At 47.3% G+C, this 17798-nt stretch overlaps 3 protein-coding genes across 4 annotated transcripts; 1 reads left to right on the top strand and 2 right to left on the bottom strand.

Annotated features, from left to right (window-relative positions):
• Window positions 1-525: 525 nt before the first annotated feature.
• On the bottom strand, window positions 526-4820 carry LOC138209160 (uncharacterized). Of its 2 annotated transcripts, none has more exons than XM_069167552.1 (11): window positions 4671-4820; window positions 3923-4042; window positions 3344-3844; window positions 2831-3263; window positions 2429-2749; window positions 2321-2344; window positions 1969-2146; window positions 1720-1808; window positions 1570-1641; window positions 1230-1360; window positions 526-1133 (listed from the first exon to the last, which is right to left on the bottom strand). In XM_069167552.1, exons 2-11 carry the CDS (start codon window positions 4032-4034, stop codon window positions 982-984), a joined length of 2013 nt encoding a protein of 670 aa, XP_069023653.1. In that variant the 5' UTR covers window positions 4035-4042; window positions 4671-4820; the 3' UTR covers window positions 526-981. The 2 variants fall into 2 exon arrangements, with proteins under 2 accessions (XP_069023653.1, XP_069023661.1); XM_069167560.1 differs by having other exon boundaries at window positions 3344-3656.
• Window positions 4821-5545: 725 nt separating this feature from the next.
• ythdc1 (YTH N6-methyladenosine RNA binding protein C1) lies at window positions 5546-15653 on the bottom strand. Its single transcript, XM_069167500.1, is given in 17 exon segments — window positions 5546-6711; window positions 6818-6979; window positions 6981-7007; window positions 7361-7426; window positions 7558-7597; window positions 7911-7947; window positions 8116-8195; window positions 10576-10730; window positions 10809-10893; window positions 11903-12020; window positions 12138-12246; window positions 12348-12442; window positions 12576-12638; window positions 12828-13230; window positions 13312-13601; window positions 13864-13965; window positions 15422-15653. Coding segments are annotated over 17 exon segments (2049 nt in total). The 5' UTR covers window positions 15450-15653; the 3' UTR covers window positions 5546-6522.
• A 1286-nt stretch (window positions 15654-16939) lies between these two features.
• On the top strand, window positions 16940-17745 carry ufc1 (ubiquitin-fold modifier conjugating enzyme 1). Its single transcript, XM_069167541.1, has one exon. The coding sequence runs from the start codon at window positions 17077-17079 to the stop codon at window positions 17590-17592; it is 516 nt and encodes a 171-aa protein (XP_069023642.1). The 5' UTR covers window positions 16940-17076; the 3' UTR covers window positions 17593-17745.
• The last annotated feature ends 53 nt before the right edge of the window (window positions 17746-17798 follow it).

The following is a 17798-nucleotide window of genomic DNA, read 5'->3' as shown; positions in this document are numbered from 1 at the left end:
ACCATGAAGATCAGATATAAAACCAGAGACCATGAAGATCAGATATAAAACCAGAGACCATGAAGACCGTTGTCACTCGGACCCAACGCTGAATTTATTAGATTTTGGGGGTCAAAGGTCACGGCGACCTCAAATCACTCCAGAATTCTAACACAAATGTGTGACGGGATGAAATGATGACGTTTTATATCCCAAGAGGTCGAAGGTCAGCTTCACAATTTGGTAGTCTGGACAGACAAGGGAGGCTGCGGCCCAGGCGGTAGAGCGGGTTGCACACCAATCGGAAGGTTGGTGGCTCGATCCCCAGCTCCTCCTGTCCACGTGCCCAGGCGTCCTTGAGCAAGACACTGAACCCTAAATTGTCGCAAGTCGCTTTGGATAAAAGCGTCAGCTAAATGAAATGTAAAGACATATGGAGGGAGACCGACAGCTGACTGTTGGAACAGGTTCTGTTGGGTGTAACAGAGGTCAAAGGTCAGAGATATTCAAACATGTAAATGTTGACAAACAAAGGCAAAAACTTCCTCAGCAGAAACAAATTTTAATTGTTCCAAAAATAGACACATTCTCATCAGAAATATATTTTACAGTTTAAAAACCAGCAGCTACTCTGCAGTACTACACGGTACTACACAGAATACTACAGACAGGGTGTGTGTGTGTGCGGAGGGGGGTCACCTTTGATATTTAACTAAAACACAAAGTCAAAACAAAGCAGGTGTGTCACACGGGGCGTGGCCAAGTGACATCATCCACACTGTAAAAATTAAATATTCCAGGAGATTTTCACATTTCATCATCCAACACTGTAAAAAATTAAAAACCTCAAGTACACTGCAAAAAAAAAAAAAGAAAACAGAATTAAACCCACCCATCAGACCACCTAGCTGACCATGTCACCGTGGTAACGCAGCTTAGCGGGCATGCTAGCAGCTCTGTTCATTTGGCCTTTAGTCAGCTGACAGGAAGTCGTGTCACAGCTCACACGTCCAGGCCTTGACGTGTCAGGAAGTCTTCGAGCGCGCTCAGTCGCTCCACCAGCATCACGTCCAGGTCCGCGTCATCGTCACCCGAGCCGAGGCAGTGTCGCCGAGCCGCCCCCCGTTTCCTCGGCAACATGGCAACAGGAATTCCTAAAACATACACACGTAGGCAGCGCTGATCAATAGAACTAATCACCGATCAATAGAAAACAGGAACATGAACACAACAAACAAGCTGCAGCGTACCTTGTGGCCTCTTCCTCTTCCTGGGCTGAGTGAAGTCAGGAAAGAGGAGGAGCCTGCGCCTCCTCTGCTGGCCAATCAGAAGCAGCGCTCCGTCCTTCTCCCGCGGCTCCTCGAAGATTGTCTCCAGACTCCTGCAGGACGACAGCAGAGCATGCTGGGAGAGTGAGTCTGTCCTGTAGGGTGATGTGAGACTAAGCTCACAGCTGACGTCACTGCGTGTGTTCAGCTGACTGAAAGGTCACGGCCTTTCAACCATCTCAGCTGATCAACGCCAAAAATTACCAACTACCTGTTGTAGTTTTTTTTTTTTTTACTTGTTGGCTACGTTTGTAGTTTTTACCTGTTGGTAGTTGGAGATTTGTAGTTCTTGTTGGTGTAAATCTCCTCCAGACTGAACTCCTTCTTCCTTAACCTGAAAAAAATGTACACGATCAACATTTCAACATCTCAATTGATTTTAAACGGTCTTTCTGCTTCCCACCCTCCTGACCTTTTGACCTTTGGCAATCCCATGGGTGTGAGCGGCGTTTCTCGTGGTGATGCCCGGCGGATTCGGATCTGTGAGACTCGTTTACCGCGCTGGGGTGAAAAGAAGTCATAAAACAAAGCAAAGCAGAGTAGAAAATAAGCACAGATCTCGGTCGGCAGGAACGGTTCTGGTTTTGGATGGAAAAATTCTGGATTATTCAGAGAGGAAGGAAAACTGAAGGGTTAAAAAATGAAGATCAAAAAAGTTCACCTCTCCGTTGGAGCTGAGAAACTCTGAGCCAGCTGCTGATTGGCCAGCAGGGAGCGGAGCCGACAGTCCATTGGCTGAACACGCAGGGAGGGGCAGGGCTCGTCGCCGGGGCAGGTGGAGGCTACGAGCACTGTGATTGGCCCGCCTCTTCTGCTGTCGCTGGGCGGAAAATGCTGGGCTGAAACACAGTTGTGTTTTTAATTGTTGTTCTCACAAACAGAAAAACTTTTAAATAGACATTAAAGTGCTCAGAGTAATGTGGACACAAAAGCAGATTTACAAAATAAAACGTGTGATTTATTCAATAAATAAGTAAAAGAATAAATTCAGCGTTAGGATCTTTAATAATTACCTCGGTGTCGGCATTCGCACATAACTGTGGACAAAAGATGAGAAAATTAAAAATCAGCTAGAACATTCATGAATATTAATTAGATATTTAAATAAAATGCTGACCAACCAGTGGTCGATGCTCAGGCTGGGCGGGGCCGTCCAGTCCTTTAGAGGCCTCTGGGGACTCAAACTAGCTCCGCCCCTCACCGATTCTTTCATCACCTCCATAGCAAAAGCTGACAGGCGCAGCATGGGGGCGTGGTTAAAGGAGGAGGAGGAGGAGCACAGCCACAGGCGGAAAGCACTGTGATTGGAGGAGAGTGAGAGGGGAGGGGTGAAGTCAGAAAAACGCCACTGGCCAGAGGATGTGGTGAAGGCTTCTGATTGGCTGCAGGTCTGACCACTCCGAGCTGTCGGCAGGAGGTGCAAGGCATGCCGGGAGGAGGAGCTGCACATGGAGGAGAAAAGGAGAAATTAAAGGTGTGTGTGTGTCCTCTCTGGTTGTTTCTCTGGGCTCTCGCCTGCTCACCTGTGCAGTGCTCGGTAACCGTTCTTCCTGACAACTATGGCCTTCTCTGATTGGCTGCTTCCTCTCTCCTCTCTTCTTCTGCGTTTCCTCTGGCTGAACTTGTGTAGAGTGAGTGGCGCCTCCTCCTCCGCACCTCCTCTGAAGGAGACCGCCATCCGCCCCACAAACCTCCCATCCTCCTCCTCCTCTTCTTCTTCTTCTCTGCTTTCTGGAAAAATACTAAAGTCTCCTCCTCTGTGGTTCTTCCTCCTCCTCTGCCTCCTGCTGGCATCCTCCTCCTCTTCTCTCCTTCTCTTCTCTGAGAGGATGAAACTGGAGGAGGGAGGAGGAGTGGGCGACTTGTCACTGTCCGACGATGATGATGAAGAATACGAGGTGGTGACAGGTGGGAGTGGGGCGGGGCTACAACATCTGGAGGTGCAGGCAGGTGAACCTGAGGACGACACATGACCTCTGTCAGACAGTCTGAGGAGGAGCAGGAAGAGGAGACGCCGGACGAAGCCGACAACTCACCAACGGAAGAGGGTACTCCTCCTTCTTCTCCTGTCTGCGTGCTCCTCTTCTTCCTCCTCCTCTTCGTCCTGCTTCTCCTCTCCAGAGAGTCCAGACGTCGGCCAAGGGAGGCTAGAGCTCCTCGCAGGAGGCGCCGCATTTCCAACCGGTGAGCTGAGAGGAGGCGAGGCAGGAGGGAGGTGCAGGAGCAGCACGGGGGAGGGGGAGGGGGAGGAGAAGTGAAAGAATGAGCTGGAGGAGGAAGGGGAGGAAAAGGAGGCGGTGAAGAAAAGAAGGATGGAGAAGAGGAGGTAGAAAGAGAAGAAGAAATTATCTGAGGAGGAGAAGAGAGTGAAGATGGAGGAGAAGGAGGAGGAAAGAGAGAATTAAAGTGACGATGAAGGAGAGGATGAGGAGGAGCAGGGTCAGAAGGAAAAAGGGGGGAAACAGGCAGAGGAGGAGAGGAAGATGAAGAGGAGGAGGAAGAAGAGCTCCATGGAGGAGCAGGAGGAGAGAAAACTCCTGGAGGAGGAGAAACAGTCGTTACCGTGGAGCCATAAATGTAAACAAACAGCTGATCAAACACAAACAAACAAACACCTGCTTGAGTCTCGTCCTCATCAGCTAATGGGAGCGCAAGGGGCGGAGTCACCGCTGTCAAGCCCCGCCCCCTGTCGTCACTTTCGTTGAGCGTCAATGGTCGAGAGAGCATCACGAAGACTGCAGAGAGAGAATAAATAATCAATACAATCGTCACGTTACAATAACATCTGAACACGCAAACATTATTGAATTTATTTACTATAAAACACAAAACATTTTAATGTTGCAACTGAAAAAACAAAACAAAAAAAACAACTAAAAAATTGAGTTGAAAGTATTCAGTGATGCTTAAAAACTTCAAATAAGCGGACATTTTAAAAGACAGAGTCATATTTCTGGAGAATAAAATCGTTAAAACTTCTCAGAAATGACGTCAACACACGAAAACGTTTCAGTGAACGTTCTTTAAAACGTTCAGGTGCTCTCATATCGTCTCGCGAGATTTCAATGACTCCTGCTAAAATCCCAGAAATATTCCAGTATGTCTGTTTTTTACTTGTCAGCTGATTAACGGCTCATTCTGACGCTTTTATTTCGTCACAGCGGGATGCTGAGTGACGATACACAAAGGGGAGCTCAGACAAAAGCGACATTGTTGCGGGTCGAGCTGAGGATGAAACGACATTTTGGGGGAAATCAAAGGAAAGTGGTCGGGCTAGCAGCGGCTAGCTTCCGTTAGCAGGCTTTACTCTGGGTGAAGCTGTTAAAAGCGGGACAAACCGGGACATTTAGGGGTTCATGTTACCTTTCTCAAGCCCCGCAGATCCGTTGGTCTCCGTTAAGTCCTCTTATCTCTCATGTTAGACAGTTTGCCGGCAGGAAAATGCCGAATCTGGCCGGTTTTTCCAGAGGAATCGGTGCCTCTATTATCACAGAAGACCGGCGTCAAGCTAACGGAAGTCCCACTTTCCGTGATAATTTTCAAAATAAAAGAACTGTCAGGATAACGGAAATTAAATGGGAAACAAAAGATTAGTTTAAAAGATCTTTTTAAACTAAATCTCACAATGAAAACGGGACGAGTTCCTCCTTTTAACTATTTTTTTTTTTTTTACCATAATTGTATATACTATTATCTATTCTAACTTTAACTATGTATTTATACTTTGTATATTAAGTTTCCAAAACACAAACAGAAACAAACTTGAATACAACTTTAAAATTGGTTTATTAATTACATTGTAATACATTGTATGTAAACAGTATTCTGTGTGGGTGAATCTGAACCTTCTCTGGCAAGTGTTTTTTTTAATTTTTATTTTAAATGTATTGACCTTGTCAAATAAATATTCCTTTTTTCACTTAATGTTTTATTTTGTAGGATGACATGCAGCTCAGCCTCAGCAGATTCCAGTTTCTTCTGGAGTTTTTCTTTCTGTTCCGAGTTCCTGAGACTGGATATTCTGACAGTTTATAATCTTTTTATGGACAGATAACTTCCTGTTGGGCCTTTAGTTTCTTCCGAGTTCAACACAGGTTTTGTTCAGTTATAATTAGTTATTCATAATTTAGTTATAATTAATTTTGGAAATAGAAAAACGTACCTTTGCGTGGAGTCATCACTTGTTACATCATGATTGAAATCGTACAATTGATAAAAAGTGTAAATAAAAAAAAAAGTCCGATTTCAGGCTTTTATTTTGTACAAAAACAGACAAGCTCTGCCCCCTTTCTTTGAAAACATGAAACAATTTTCACTTTTAAATGTTATTTTGACAAAAATTGAACACAGATCAGTTAAAACGCTGCTGATCAGTCAATAAAGTGATCAGCTGGTCACCATGGTAACATCCAATCAGAGAAAGAAAACTGAAAACGGATTTATTTTCAGTCTGAAAATGAACAAACGTACAAAGTAACATGTCGCCAGCAGGAGGCGCCCATGAGAACATAATCAAGAGCGGCATAATGCTTCTTCTTTTCACCGTTTTATAGCTGCTGAACAGGAAGTGGAAACCAAAATAAACCTCAGAAACCAAAATAAATAAATGAACTGAAGCTTTTTACACTTTTTAAAAAGACAAAAACAAACTTTCAAAAATTTTCTGTTCACATTTAATCTGAAGGATTTAACAGGAAATACTGCGCAAGCCTTTCACAATAAAATAAAATTTAAAAATAAGTGATTGTTTTCTGCTCCTAGTCAATGATCATGTGACCTCTCCGAGGGGCTCGACCCTCATGTTGGGAACCACCAGTCTGAAATACTGAAAAACGTAAAAATATATTTTTTTTTCTCCTGTAGTTTAAACGGAAACTCAACAATGACGATTCTGGGAAATAAAGTTTGAACCTTTGAGAGGAAAAACATTTTTTACGCGTTTTTAGCATGTGCAAAAAACATGAATGACGGAATTGTGTGACAGGCATATTCCTGTGCTGTGACATCACTTCTTTTTATGCACATCAAAATAAAAGTTTCGATCAAACTTATCAAAAAAATCTCCACTTTTATTTGTACAATTTGTCAATTTATTCACATAAAAACTGATGATGTCACTGACGATGTCATCACGTTGCTTTTATTCATAATTTTCGTCAAAACCAGGAATTCAGTTGAAAACTCGGCTCACTGACGAGGACGTGACATCATCCGATCACCTGCGGTACCGCCCCCTCTCCTTGTCCCTCTCTCTCTCCCTGTCTCTGTCCCTCCCTCGCTCGCGCTCTCTCTCGCGGCGAACTCCGCCTCGCTCGCGTTCGCGCTGCCGCTCGCGCTCACGCCGGCTGCTCACCACCGCCTGAGTCCGCCGCAGGAAGTCGTCCACTCGCATGTCGTAGTCGTGCTGCATGGTGGGAAGAAGCAAGAGACGGTGAGATTGCAGCGGAGCAACAAACGGCAGCACAGAGACGGGAACACAAACGCGTCCGTGCAACCGGAGTAGGACTGACCGGGCTGGAGGTGAAGGCGCGGTGCTGCGGCGCACGCTGCTTGTCTCTGAAGCGAGGGGGCGGAGCCTCATGCGATGGCAGGGGGGGATGGTGGTGGTGGTAGGCCTGGTGAGGGGGGGGCGGAGGGTGGCTGTGGTGGTAGTAGGGCGGGTGGTGGGGGGGGCGGCTGCTCCACGGCTGGGTACGCTGCCTGATGACACGCACACGACATCATCATTAGGTCAGTCCGTCGTCAATGACGGGATCGATCGGCGCGGCTGTAACAGTTCACACTTCAGGGATCAATGTTTTTTCGGTTCACCAAAGTAAATATCAGAAAATGCATTTTATTTTGAAAATATCTGCCTGAAAAGAGTCGGCGAATTAAGCGGACGTCAGCGCCGCGGCGGTCGGACAAACGCTGCTGCCCGCTTTGAATAACCTTTATCGAGTTGTCAGTTCCGCTGCAGGAGACGCTTGACCGGAAGTGTTCGTTCGGATCGCCGGAAGTTATGAACCGTTACGAGCCTATCGATCAGTGAAAAGGATCAATAACAATCATACCAGAGTCTGCCAGGGAGCCGGAGGACCGACGCTGTGGTGATAATCCCTCATGTAGTCGTTATAGGACTGAAACAGGAAGCGCACCATTAAACACCTGAGAACACCTGACGCTAATGCTGACACCTCACTGCGGTGACAGGACCGCAAAACGGGTCTAAATGGAGCCGAGCTGACATGCTAACGTGTCTGGGACTCACCCCGTTGAGAAAAACGTCTCGTCTCACGCTGGAGAATCGTCTGAAAACAAAACAAGTTCAAACGAAACTTTCAAGTCAAAAGGATTTTGTCAATTAAGTTTTTGTTAACCTCTGCTGCATACACTCACCGTTATTATTCATGTACAACTTCAAAAAAAAAAAAAAAAGAACAACAAAGCGAACGTCTCTAAATCAAGTTAATGTTTTCAAAGTTAAAATATTAAATATTTTATTTCCGGCTTTTCATCGGAAAAAAAAATCCCTTTGAACTCCCTACAAAAGCTGTCATTTTTCCACTGTTGAAGCTCCGCCTCCATCCAGCTGAGTGATGTGTGTGTGTGTGTGTGTCTCACCTGTCCACCTGCTGGTTCCGAAGGTCCTGGATGAACCCTGAAAATAAAACCAGTTTCTCTGTGAGCCGAGCAACAAACGAGCAAAGCTCGCTTTAACGGCAAATCAAGCAATCAGAAAACAAATGCTGTGTTTTGACTGTGTGTGTGTGTGTGTGTGTGTGTGTAACACGGGGCAGTGCTCAGATTAAACCTTCAGATTAACAACCTGCTCTTTGGTTGAAGTCGGGCGGACCGTCGGCTCGTGGCCGTTTCCTGCCGTGGAGGTCGTACTCTTCTGGTCGACGCCTACGTAAACAAGTCCACAGTTAAGACACACACATGCACACAAATACACACTCTCTCTTACACACACACACACACACACACACACACACACACACACACACACACACACAATACAAATACACACACGCACATCAATTCAAACTTGAAAACTCACTCAGCTCAAATTTCAACACGATAATAAAAAATAAAAAAAACTCCCCAAACGTCACCAAAAGGTATTTACAGGTAAACATCTAAACATCATCTTAACCTATAATACAGTCCTATGCTGCTGGTCCTGGTCCTGTCTCGTACTGGTCCACTCAGGTCCTAGTTCTGTCTCATACTGGTCTAGTCAGGTTCTGGTCCTGGTCCTGTCTGGTATTGGTCCAGTCAGGTTCTGGTCCTGTCTCTTACAGGTCATGTCAGGTTCTGGTCCTGGTCCTGGTCCTGTCTGGTATTGGTCCAGTCAGGTTCTGGTCTTCTGGACTTAATTTAGACCGAGTCCCTGCGGTGGAAACACGGCTGTAAACTGGTCTTCTGACGTCAACTAGAGGTCTGGGGGTCAGTCGTTGGTTCTACCTGAGGTTCTGGGGGTGAGTTGTTGATTCTATCTGAGGTTCTGTGGGTGAGTCGTTGGTTCTATCTGAGGTTCTGGGGGTCAGTCGTTGGTTCTATCTGAGGTTCTGGGGGTCAGTCGTTGGTTCTATCTGAGGTTCTGGGGGTCAGTCGTTGGTTCTACCTGAGGTTCTGGGGGTCAGTCGTTGGTTCTATCTGAGGTTCTGGGGGTGAGTCGTTGGTTCTATCTGAGGTTCTGGGGGTCAGTCGTTGATTCTATCTGAGGTTCTGGGGGTCAGTCGTTGGTTCTATCTGAGGTTCTGGGGGTCAGTCGTTTGTTCTTCAGGTTCAGGATCGGATGATTTTAAACTTACTCTCATCGACTGTTGTAACAGTTCACTGACAAATTTATCTTCACACACACTCACACAATAAAAAAAACAAATTAAGAAGAAGAAGCCTCTGAAAGGGACAACATACCGGGTCTGTTGTACATGAGGGAGGGCAACACTTTTCATTATATTAAACAGTTTTTCTCCTCATCAGTCCATTTAAAGGCTTTTTGATTAACCCTCTTATTTTAAAAGGGTGAGGGGGTGATGATGATGATGATGATGGTGCAGTCCTGTCAAGCAATACACAAAGCCCCGCCCCTCTCAGACCAGCCCCGCCCCCTCCAGACCACCAACAGTCCTTAAAACGAAAGAGACAAACGTTTGTCGTCTCTCTGTCGCTCCGTCCGTTCTGGATTCTTTTTTTTTTTTTTTCTTCGTCTCCTCCACTCACACACACTTTATATTCAGTCCATCAGAGAGCGCGACACACGCACACGAACCAATCAACAGTCTGTTAACAACCAGTCCTGATTCAGTGTGTGTGCGCACTGGGGGGAGGGGGTGTATTATTGCTGTCCTTTCATGTGGTGGGTGGAGGAGGGGAGAAGAGGTGGAGGGTGTCCAAGAGGATCTTATCTTTTAAATTCAGTCCTTTTCCTCTCCGTAATTTTACCTTATTTGAGCAAGCGAGGAAGCCCCACCCCCGACACACCACACCTTCTCATTGGATATAGTCCAGAGGCCCCGCCCCCTGCTCGACCAACCTGCACCAAGTTCTCAAACACCAGAGACAGTCCTCCGGGAGCTCAGGTGCTCCCCCACTTCCTCTCTCTCTCTCTCTCTTTCTGCTTTAGTTCTACCTCGCTCGCCCCTCCCTCACCCGCCCCTTCCATCAGTCCAGCCAGTGACGCTCATCCTTTCTGCTTTTATTCTGAAAGGGTCAGCCACAGTCCAGCTACAAGCCAAACAGATAGATTTTTTTTTTTTACTTCCGAAGTATCAAAATCCTGCAAAGACAAAAAGCTACAAAGGGAGAAATTTAGCAACAACAAAGTTGAAAAACTTGAGCGCTGTTTGTTTGAGCTATTTAAAACGTATGGAAAACAAACACTAACAAAAATAAAATATAGAATTAAAGACAAAATTAAAGTAAAATGTGCACCTTGTTGCTCAACTTAAACTCCAACAAATGAAGAATTCAATTTAAGATTAAGTGAAGCATTCGACTCTGTGATGTGAGCTGTTAACCGAGCGTCGCCCCACCGAGGATTTCAACTTCCTGTCTGACTTTGTTAAGACTTCGACCACAGACGAGGCGTAACTCTGGGGGCAGCTCCACACTGGAAGAAACACAACAACTAGAGAACCAGCAATGCCAGCCACGGGATAGCTAGCCGCCGGCTAAAGGCAGCCGCCGTCTCCATCGTCCGGCAGCAGGTGGCGCCGTGGTTGCAGCAGGAGAAGAAGAAGAACAGGAAGCGGGAGGAGGAGCTTGGTGATTGGCTAACCTTCCCGGTTCACGCTGCGGCGGTCGGCCTCGAGGCCGTGGCTCCGTCGGTGTCCGGCGCTTGTGACGAACGCGGCGGGCCACTTGGTGAATGTCAACGCTCTCGTCCAATGGGAACAGGGCGCAGAGCTGAGCGCCGATGTCCGGTTGGATCTCCTGAAAGAGACGATGTCTTAGCGAGCTCACGGACACAACGTGAAAAGCAAACAGAAGCATTAGAGACCGCGGGCGGACCTGTCCGTCGCGTCCGATTTTGACGGGCTTGTGTTCGTTCCAGGGGTTGGACAGATGGGCCGTCTTGATAAAAGGAAGCTCCCTCCTGTAAAAAACAAACGCCGAGTTAAAAAGGCCAGCAGGGAGCAAAACATCTGGTTCACAGTGTCAGACTGAAGACAGGACGCAGCACCAGGAGGACACGATGTCCATGATTTCCAAAAAAGAATCTCAAATTTTGATACGTCAGACCGCATGACAGTTTTCCCCTTTCAGTCCATCGTAAATGAGCTCCGGTGTTTCTGGATCACGTTTACATCTGCTTTCTTCTTTGTAGAGTTTTAACCTGCATTCGTGGATGCAGCGATGAACTGTGTTCACAGACAATGATTTTCTGAAGTGTTCCTGAGCCCATGCAGTGATTTCCACCACAGAATTGTGTCTGTTTCACAGAGTGGTGAACCATCTTCACTGCTGAGACTCCGCCTCTCTGGGATGCTCTTATTATACCCAATCATGTTCCTGATCTGTTGCCAGGTAACCTAATTAGTCTTGAGATATTTTTTTAGCGTTTGACAACTTTTCTTGTCTTTCGTTGCTCCTGTCCCAACATTTTTTGAAAGGTGTTACTGGCAACAAATTCAAAATGAGCATATAGTTTTTGTAAAACAATGAAATTCCTCCATTTCAACATGTTATGTTGTCTTTGGTCTTTTTTCAATTAAATATGGGTTTATGTGATTTGCAAATCACCGCATACTTTTCATTTTTCTCTCAGTTTCAGCAGTTTGGTAACTTTTACATGTTCTTGTCCTGATGGCGGTGTTTTTTTTTTAATTATAACTGATAATTTCAACGTTCGGACTCAGTGATGGAACAACAAGAATTTCTTTATTTTTTTTTAAAGTCCATTACACCTGTAGTTTGTTCTAGCGTGCTTATATCCGTTTTTAGAAAGGTCATAACCACCGGCTGCCCTTCGGCCTGAACTGTCCCGCCATCCGTCCGCCTGGTTTCCTGCTACGTAGTCTCGGTTCGGTCGAGAGTTGAGCCGACTGAGCTCGTCTCCCACCTCCAGCGAGAGGCGGATCCGCGGGTACCACCGAGCCGTTTACCTGCACAGCCAGTCGATCTTGAAGACTCCTCCCAGCATCTTGGCGTTCATGCCAGCCGGAAGAACCCAGTGGATCGGAGAGCCGCCATGATGGGACTCCGAGGCCAGACGAGCAAAACCTGAAGGAGGACGAGAGAAAAGAGGCCGATCACATCTCCCGCAGTCAACTGAGCCCCAGTGAATAAGACGGAGGACTAACAGAAGGAGTCAGTCGAAGGAGAATTTCCTGTACGCACCTTGGAACTTGCCGCTCTCCCTCACGGAGAAGACGAGGATGACGCTCCGCGCCGAGCGGAAGGCGGCGTTCAGCTTCTTCTCGTTGACCGGCAACGTCGACCAAACGCCCTGCAGGTCAGAGACGCGTCATAAAACCGTTACGTCAACACGAGGACATCCGCCGCCACACACGGCAACTACGCGGGAGCGACTCATGACCACCAGCGTACCTTTGCTTTAGCCAGGGACACGTTCTCGTGGTTGTTGCTCTTGATGAGGAAGAATCGAGCATCTCGCAGGATGTAACGCAACTTACTGGTCGGATCTGCAACAACACAGGAAGTGGTTGTGATCTGGTTACTTCACAGGGAACAGTCTCGAGTAATCCCATTACTTTCACGTGAGTAACTGCTCCAGGAAACGTGCCGTGAAGCGAGGTACATTTCGAGCCTACTTACTCTCAATCCCTTTACGAACTTCTCGGACCGACGACGACAGCTTCTCCCGCTTCTTCTCTGAGCCTTTCACAATAAAAGCAGAGGATTAGATAAGAGAATCCTTTCAGTATAACGTTGACTGTTTGCTTTGACTTCACCAAAACAACAGAAACGAATCTTTAACTGCAACATCACAAAGTGTTTTGTTTAAGCTGATTGATTCTCGAAAACTCAGATGAAGTAAAAAAATTGTTTTGTTGTCGTTATGGTTACCTGATCCCTCGGAGGCGGAGCCTGAGTGGGCTGACTCGCCGTCAGAGAAACTGACGGAGGAGGCGGAGTGGGAGTCGCCAGCCTCGCTTCGAGTGTCATAGTCGTTCCCTTCAACACCGCCACGACGCTCGTATTCCTCCTCTTCCTCCTCCTCCTCTTCTTCCTCCTTCTCTCCTTCCTCTTCTTCCTCCTCCTCCTCTTCTTCTTCTTCCTCCTCCATGCCCTCCTCCTCCTCTTCCTCTTCCTCTTGATCGTCCTCCCCCTCCTCTTCTACGTGGGAGGCGGTGGGAGAAGAGCTGCCTGACGCCTGCTCAGAACCATACTCTGCTCCTGGCTCCGCCTCTGATTGGTTGCCCTCCTCGTGAGGGGAGGGGCTTGGCCGTCGCTCCTCACGCCGCAACTTCTGAAGGCAAACAGGAAATTAACACGATTGGCTGAAAGAAAACACTGGTAGCAGTCGTAGTAGCTGAAGTAGTGTCAGTACCTGGTTCAAACCCTCCAGGCCCCTCTGGGACTCCCGGCGCCGGGGGTCCTCTCCGGCACAGTTCCTGGTCCCCTCTCGGGGCCCTCGCCGCGCCTTTCGCTCCTCGTAGTACTCGTGTCGGTACGCTGCAGAGTGTCGCCCCCGAGGGCTAGAGGCCTTCTTGGAGGAGGACAGGGGCAGCACTGCGGCTCTCTTGTTGGTGGAAGATGACCTGGAAGGAGCGTGGCCTGATGAGGTGCGTAGCCTCTTCAGATCCTGGCTGTCAGAGCGCTCACTCTTCCTCTTTGTTCCTGAGACAGAAATCAGGGTTTATGTGAAAAATCACCACCATATGATAATATTTTATCATAAATATCAGCAAGTCTGTAGTACCATCAAGGGTAGTACCTGTAATTCTATCAATGGTTTTATCTATAGTACTTTCAATGGTGTTATGAGTAGTACCATCAGGGGTAGTAGTATCAGGGGTAGTACCTGAAGTACTTTCAGTAGTACTTGAAGTTGTATCAATCAGTAATAGTACCAGTAGCTGATCAGTGGAACCAGTGTTACCTTTCTTGTCGCTGACGTCGCGCTCGGTTTCCGGGTTGTAGAGCTCGTCGTCCTGATCCGGAGCTTCAGTCAGCAAATCCTCCAGAACGTTGAGTTCTCCGTCTGAAACAGCAAAACAGTTGTTTCTTACACCTGACAGGTGCAACACTGGACCGGCCCGAGTCCCCTGACACGTCCGAACATTGCCACCTTAACGTCACACTGTGAACTACAACACTCCCACTGCACCCTCGCCACGCTGTTTCTTTAAGCATCGTGGATAGCCAATCCAAACTCAAGTACTTTTCGAAATTTGATTGGAACTATTCGATTTTCAAAAGGAAGACTGTAGAAAGCTTTCGGGTGCATTACCGCCACGTTTGGACGGGAGTAACACATTACAACCAGGCGCTGGTAAAAACAGGGGAAATATGGAAAAACGATAATCGTGTATACCAATTTTTTTGATTTTTTTTTTTTTTGGAAAACACAAACATCTCGGCGATAGTGCGGCTCAGGAATGTGGTTCAAATCTTAAGAGTCTCCACCTCATATTTCATCTGTTCGTGACTCACAGCCGGCGCTGGGATGCTGAGAAGAGAGCTCGACTGCACTCGGCTGCTGTGTCTGGATCTAAAACTGAGAAAAATCCCAGGAGGCGGATAATCGCACAGAGACGGCCAAGAAGGTTTTGGAAAGTAGCAACGAGGAGCTTTGGGTGTTTGATTCACGTGAAGATAAAGGGATCCATAAAGTAAATTCAATTTACAAAACCTGATTTCACTCGGGATGTACAACTCGGGGAGGAGTGAGAACCCTCGGTGGTAATGAATGTCATACATTATTATTATTATTATTTTTATTTTACAGAGAGGATTCCCAGTTCCAGCAGCATTAATGGCAGCTGAAAACATTCAGTAAATATTGCCATCAGTGTGTTTTATTTGTAGGTGTGAAGTCATTATTTACTCCCTCTGACAACAGGAACGATATTCCATTTAAAACGCATTTACGCGCTTTCCTTTTCATATATTTAACTACTTTTGTTGAGCCGAAGGACTTCAGTCAAAACAACACCGGAATAAAGGGAACTTGTCACCGGAAATTTGAAACGTGTTTATAAAAAAAAAAAAAAAAAAAAAAAAAAAAAAAATCTTAATTCTTCAGCATCACACCAGTTCAGTTACAGACTCCTGAAATGACCTCGGACCGGTTGAACGGATCCACGGTTTCCAAACACACGTCTGATCTCGTTCACGGTGGTCTCCGCACGTCTCCACGTGATTCCCCATTTAAATACAACAGTATTCAGCGATTCAGATTTCTTGAATGGAGCGTGTGGCGCAGCGGCGAGAAGTTAGCGGCGGCCACTCGTGGAAAAGCAATGACAAAAACGAAAGGGAGGGCACGCGCGAGCCTCTGTCGGTTATCACCGGTCACTTTAGTCACTAACCGACGCGACCAGCCACCGCGTGTCGAAGTTTCGCCGATTATTTTAACCCGCAGTTGAACGGACGACGGAACAAAGACTACACATGCTAATGCTAACAGCTGCTAACAAAGCAGCATCGCGTCTCACCCTTGTCCTCGCGCCGGTCGGCCGCCATCACCGCCGCTGTGACGCGATCCCGCCTCGTGCGCAGGTGGTGCTGCGGGTGAAACGCGTTTTAGTTTGAGTAGAAACGCCGATAGAATTTAAAAAAAAAAAAAAAAAAAAAAAGCCGCCTGATCTCAGCTCCAAGAAGCAAATGGCGGACTGCGCCTGTTGTTGTAAGTTTCTTCTTCTTCTGCTGCTGCTGCTGCTGCTCGGAACTAGAAGCCAGTTGAAGTACCGCCACCTGCAGGACCGCCGCGGCCACACACCGTTCGAGTCAATCAGAAAGCAGGAGATCGATTCAAAGGAAAATAAAAACAATAAAAAACTGACATAAATGACAGACCATGAGGTAAAATAAATAAATAAAAACACTTCAATGTATAAAGAGACCATTTCATCAATCAATAAAATGATTCAAGTTTAATACTTTTTTTTCTAAGGTTCAGACAACAAAACAAATCCAACAAATAATGTAATATTAAGTTCATCATTTGGAAACGTGCATTCGTTGTTCTGCCTTTAATGTGAAAGCCCAAAACTCAGACTCAGAGTCAGAGGTGTTGTCACCTGATTTAACGCCACCACTGCCGTCTCACATCAGGAGATTCTGTCTCTTCAGAACTGATCACTGACGCTTCAGTTTGGCCCCGATGGTTCCTGTAGAAAATTATCTTCCATCAGTCGCTCGAGCTCTAAAACACAGTTAAAAAGGGGCCGCGGTGTCGTGAAACTACGTCTCATCAGCACAAGTCAATGCCTCCTGATGACGTTTCCAAGTGGCAGCGCGCGAAGGTCAAAAGGTCGAGGACGCTGCAAACATTAAATAATCTGAACCCGAGCCCATCCTGTTCTGACGTTTCAGTTTGTGAATCACAAACGTACTGAAATGTGTTCAGATATTTACAAACATGAAATGCGTCGTCGATTTTATAACTGTGGGCGGAGACGTCTCATTTTATAACCTGCCGTTTCAACTTGTGTTTCTGTTTGTGACATTGTGCTTATTGATTTGTATGTTTTCACGGTGTACGACGTGCTCATTTACGTACGTAGGAGGCACGCGAGAGCCGATCACAAGCGGTCACTGATGACGCATGTTAATGCCAGGTGTGAACACACGGCTTAAAGCGGGACACTTGTGATCCGATAACGCCGGGGCAGATCAGGACAAGCAGATAATGCAGGTGGACACGGGGGTCAGTGAGACCACGTCCAGTTGATGATTCTCAGAGCTCATAAAAATAACTTAGCTGATGGAAAACAAGTTCCTCTAAAGTCCAATTGAAGACGGCAGGTTGGCGTCCGGCCTGCGGTTCCGAGGAGGTTCTTCTTCAGAGGAAGTAGAACTGAGGAGCAGCGGGGAAGACTCTGATCAGAAGAGGACCGGGTCTGGACCAGCAGGTTGTCGGTTCCAATTGAGAAACAAAAGAGTTTAGAAATGTCAAGTCGCGTGATTTCCGAATCGCGTGGAGGCTTTTGTTTTGAAAACCTCTTCCAGGAAGTGGTTGGTGCGGACTGGTACAGCTTCCGGTCGGTGTCAGATCGGAAATCCACGTCAGTCCTCACACCAGAACTGACTGAACGGAACAAATTCAAACTCTTAACTTCTTTTTTTTTTTACTTCTTCACACACACACATGGCGGACGAGGCCACGCGCAGGGCCGTGTCGCAGATCCCGCTGCAGAAGACGCACGCGGGGCCGAGGGACCGTGCTCTGTGGCCGCAGCGGCTAAAGGAGGAGTACCAGGCGCTGATCGGGTTCGTGGAGCAGAACAAGGCGGCGGACAACGACTGGTTCCGCCTCGAGTCCAACGCGGACGGGACGCGCTGGACCGGCACGTGCTGGTTCATCCACGAGCTGCTGCGCTACGAGTTCCGGTTGGAGTTTGACATCCCGGTGACGTACCCGGCCACGGCGCCAGAGGTGGCGATCCCGGAGCTGGACGGGAAGACGGCCAAGATGTACCGCGGTGGGAAGATCTGCCTGACCGAGCACTTTGCGCCGCTGTGGGCCCGCAACGCGCCGCGCTTCGGCCTGGCGCACCTGATGGCACTCGGACTTGGACCCTGGCTGGCCGTGGAGATCCCGGACCTTATCAGCAAAGGGATCGTGGTCCATAAGGAACGGCCGCGCGAGGCAGCGTCGGAGTGACGTCACTGGAAGACACCTCACAGACCTGAAAACTGAACAGTTAAAAATGATGGGGAAAAAAAACAACAAAAAAAACGGGAGTCTGGTGGAGACTTATGACCTAATAACAAGTGACGTCGAATCAAAATGGTGTAATAAACCGGTGGTTGATGAGATCTGACTTTTATTATCAAAAAGTTAAAGAGTTGGGTGACAAGCAGAAACCG

Source organism: Embiotoca jacksoni, unplaced genomic scaffold (genome assembly GCF_022577435.1).
Source record: "Embiotoca jacksoni isolate LCO1_2020_lvr unplaced genomic scaffold, fEmbJac1.0.p SCAF_10, whole genome shotgun sequence".
Taxonomy (NCBI): domain Eukaryota; kingdom Metazoa; phylum Chordata; class Actinopteri; family Embiotocidae; genus Embiotoca; species Embiotoca jacksoni.
This window is presented reverse-complemented; position numbering and strand designations above follow the sequence as displayed.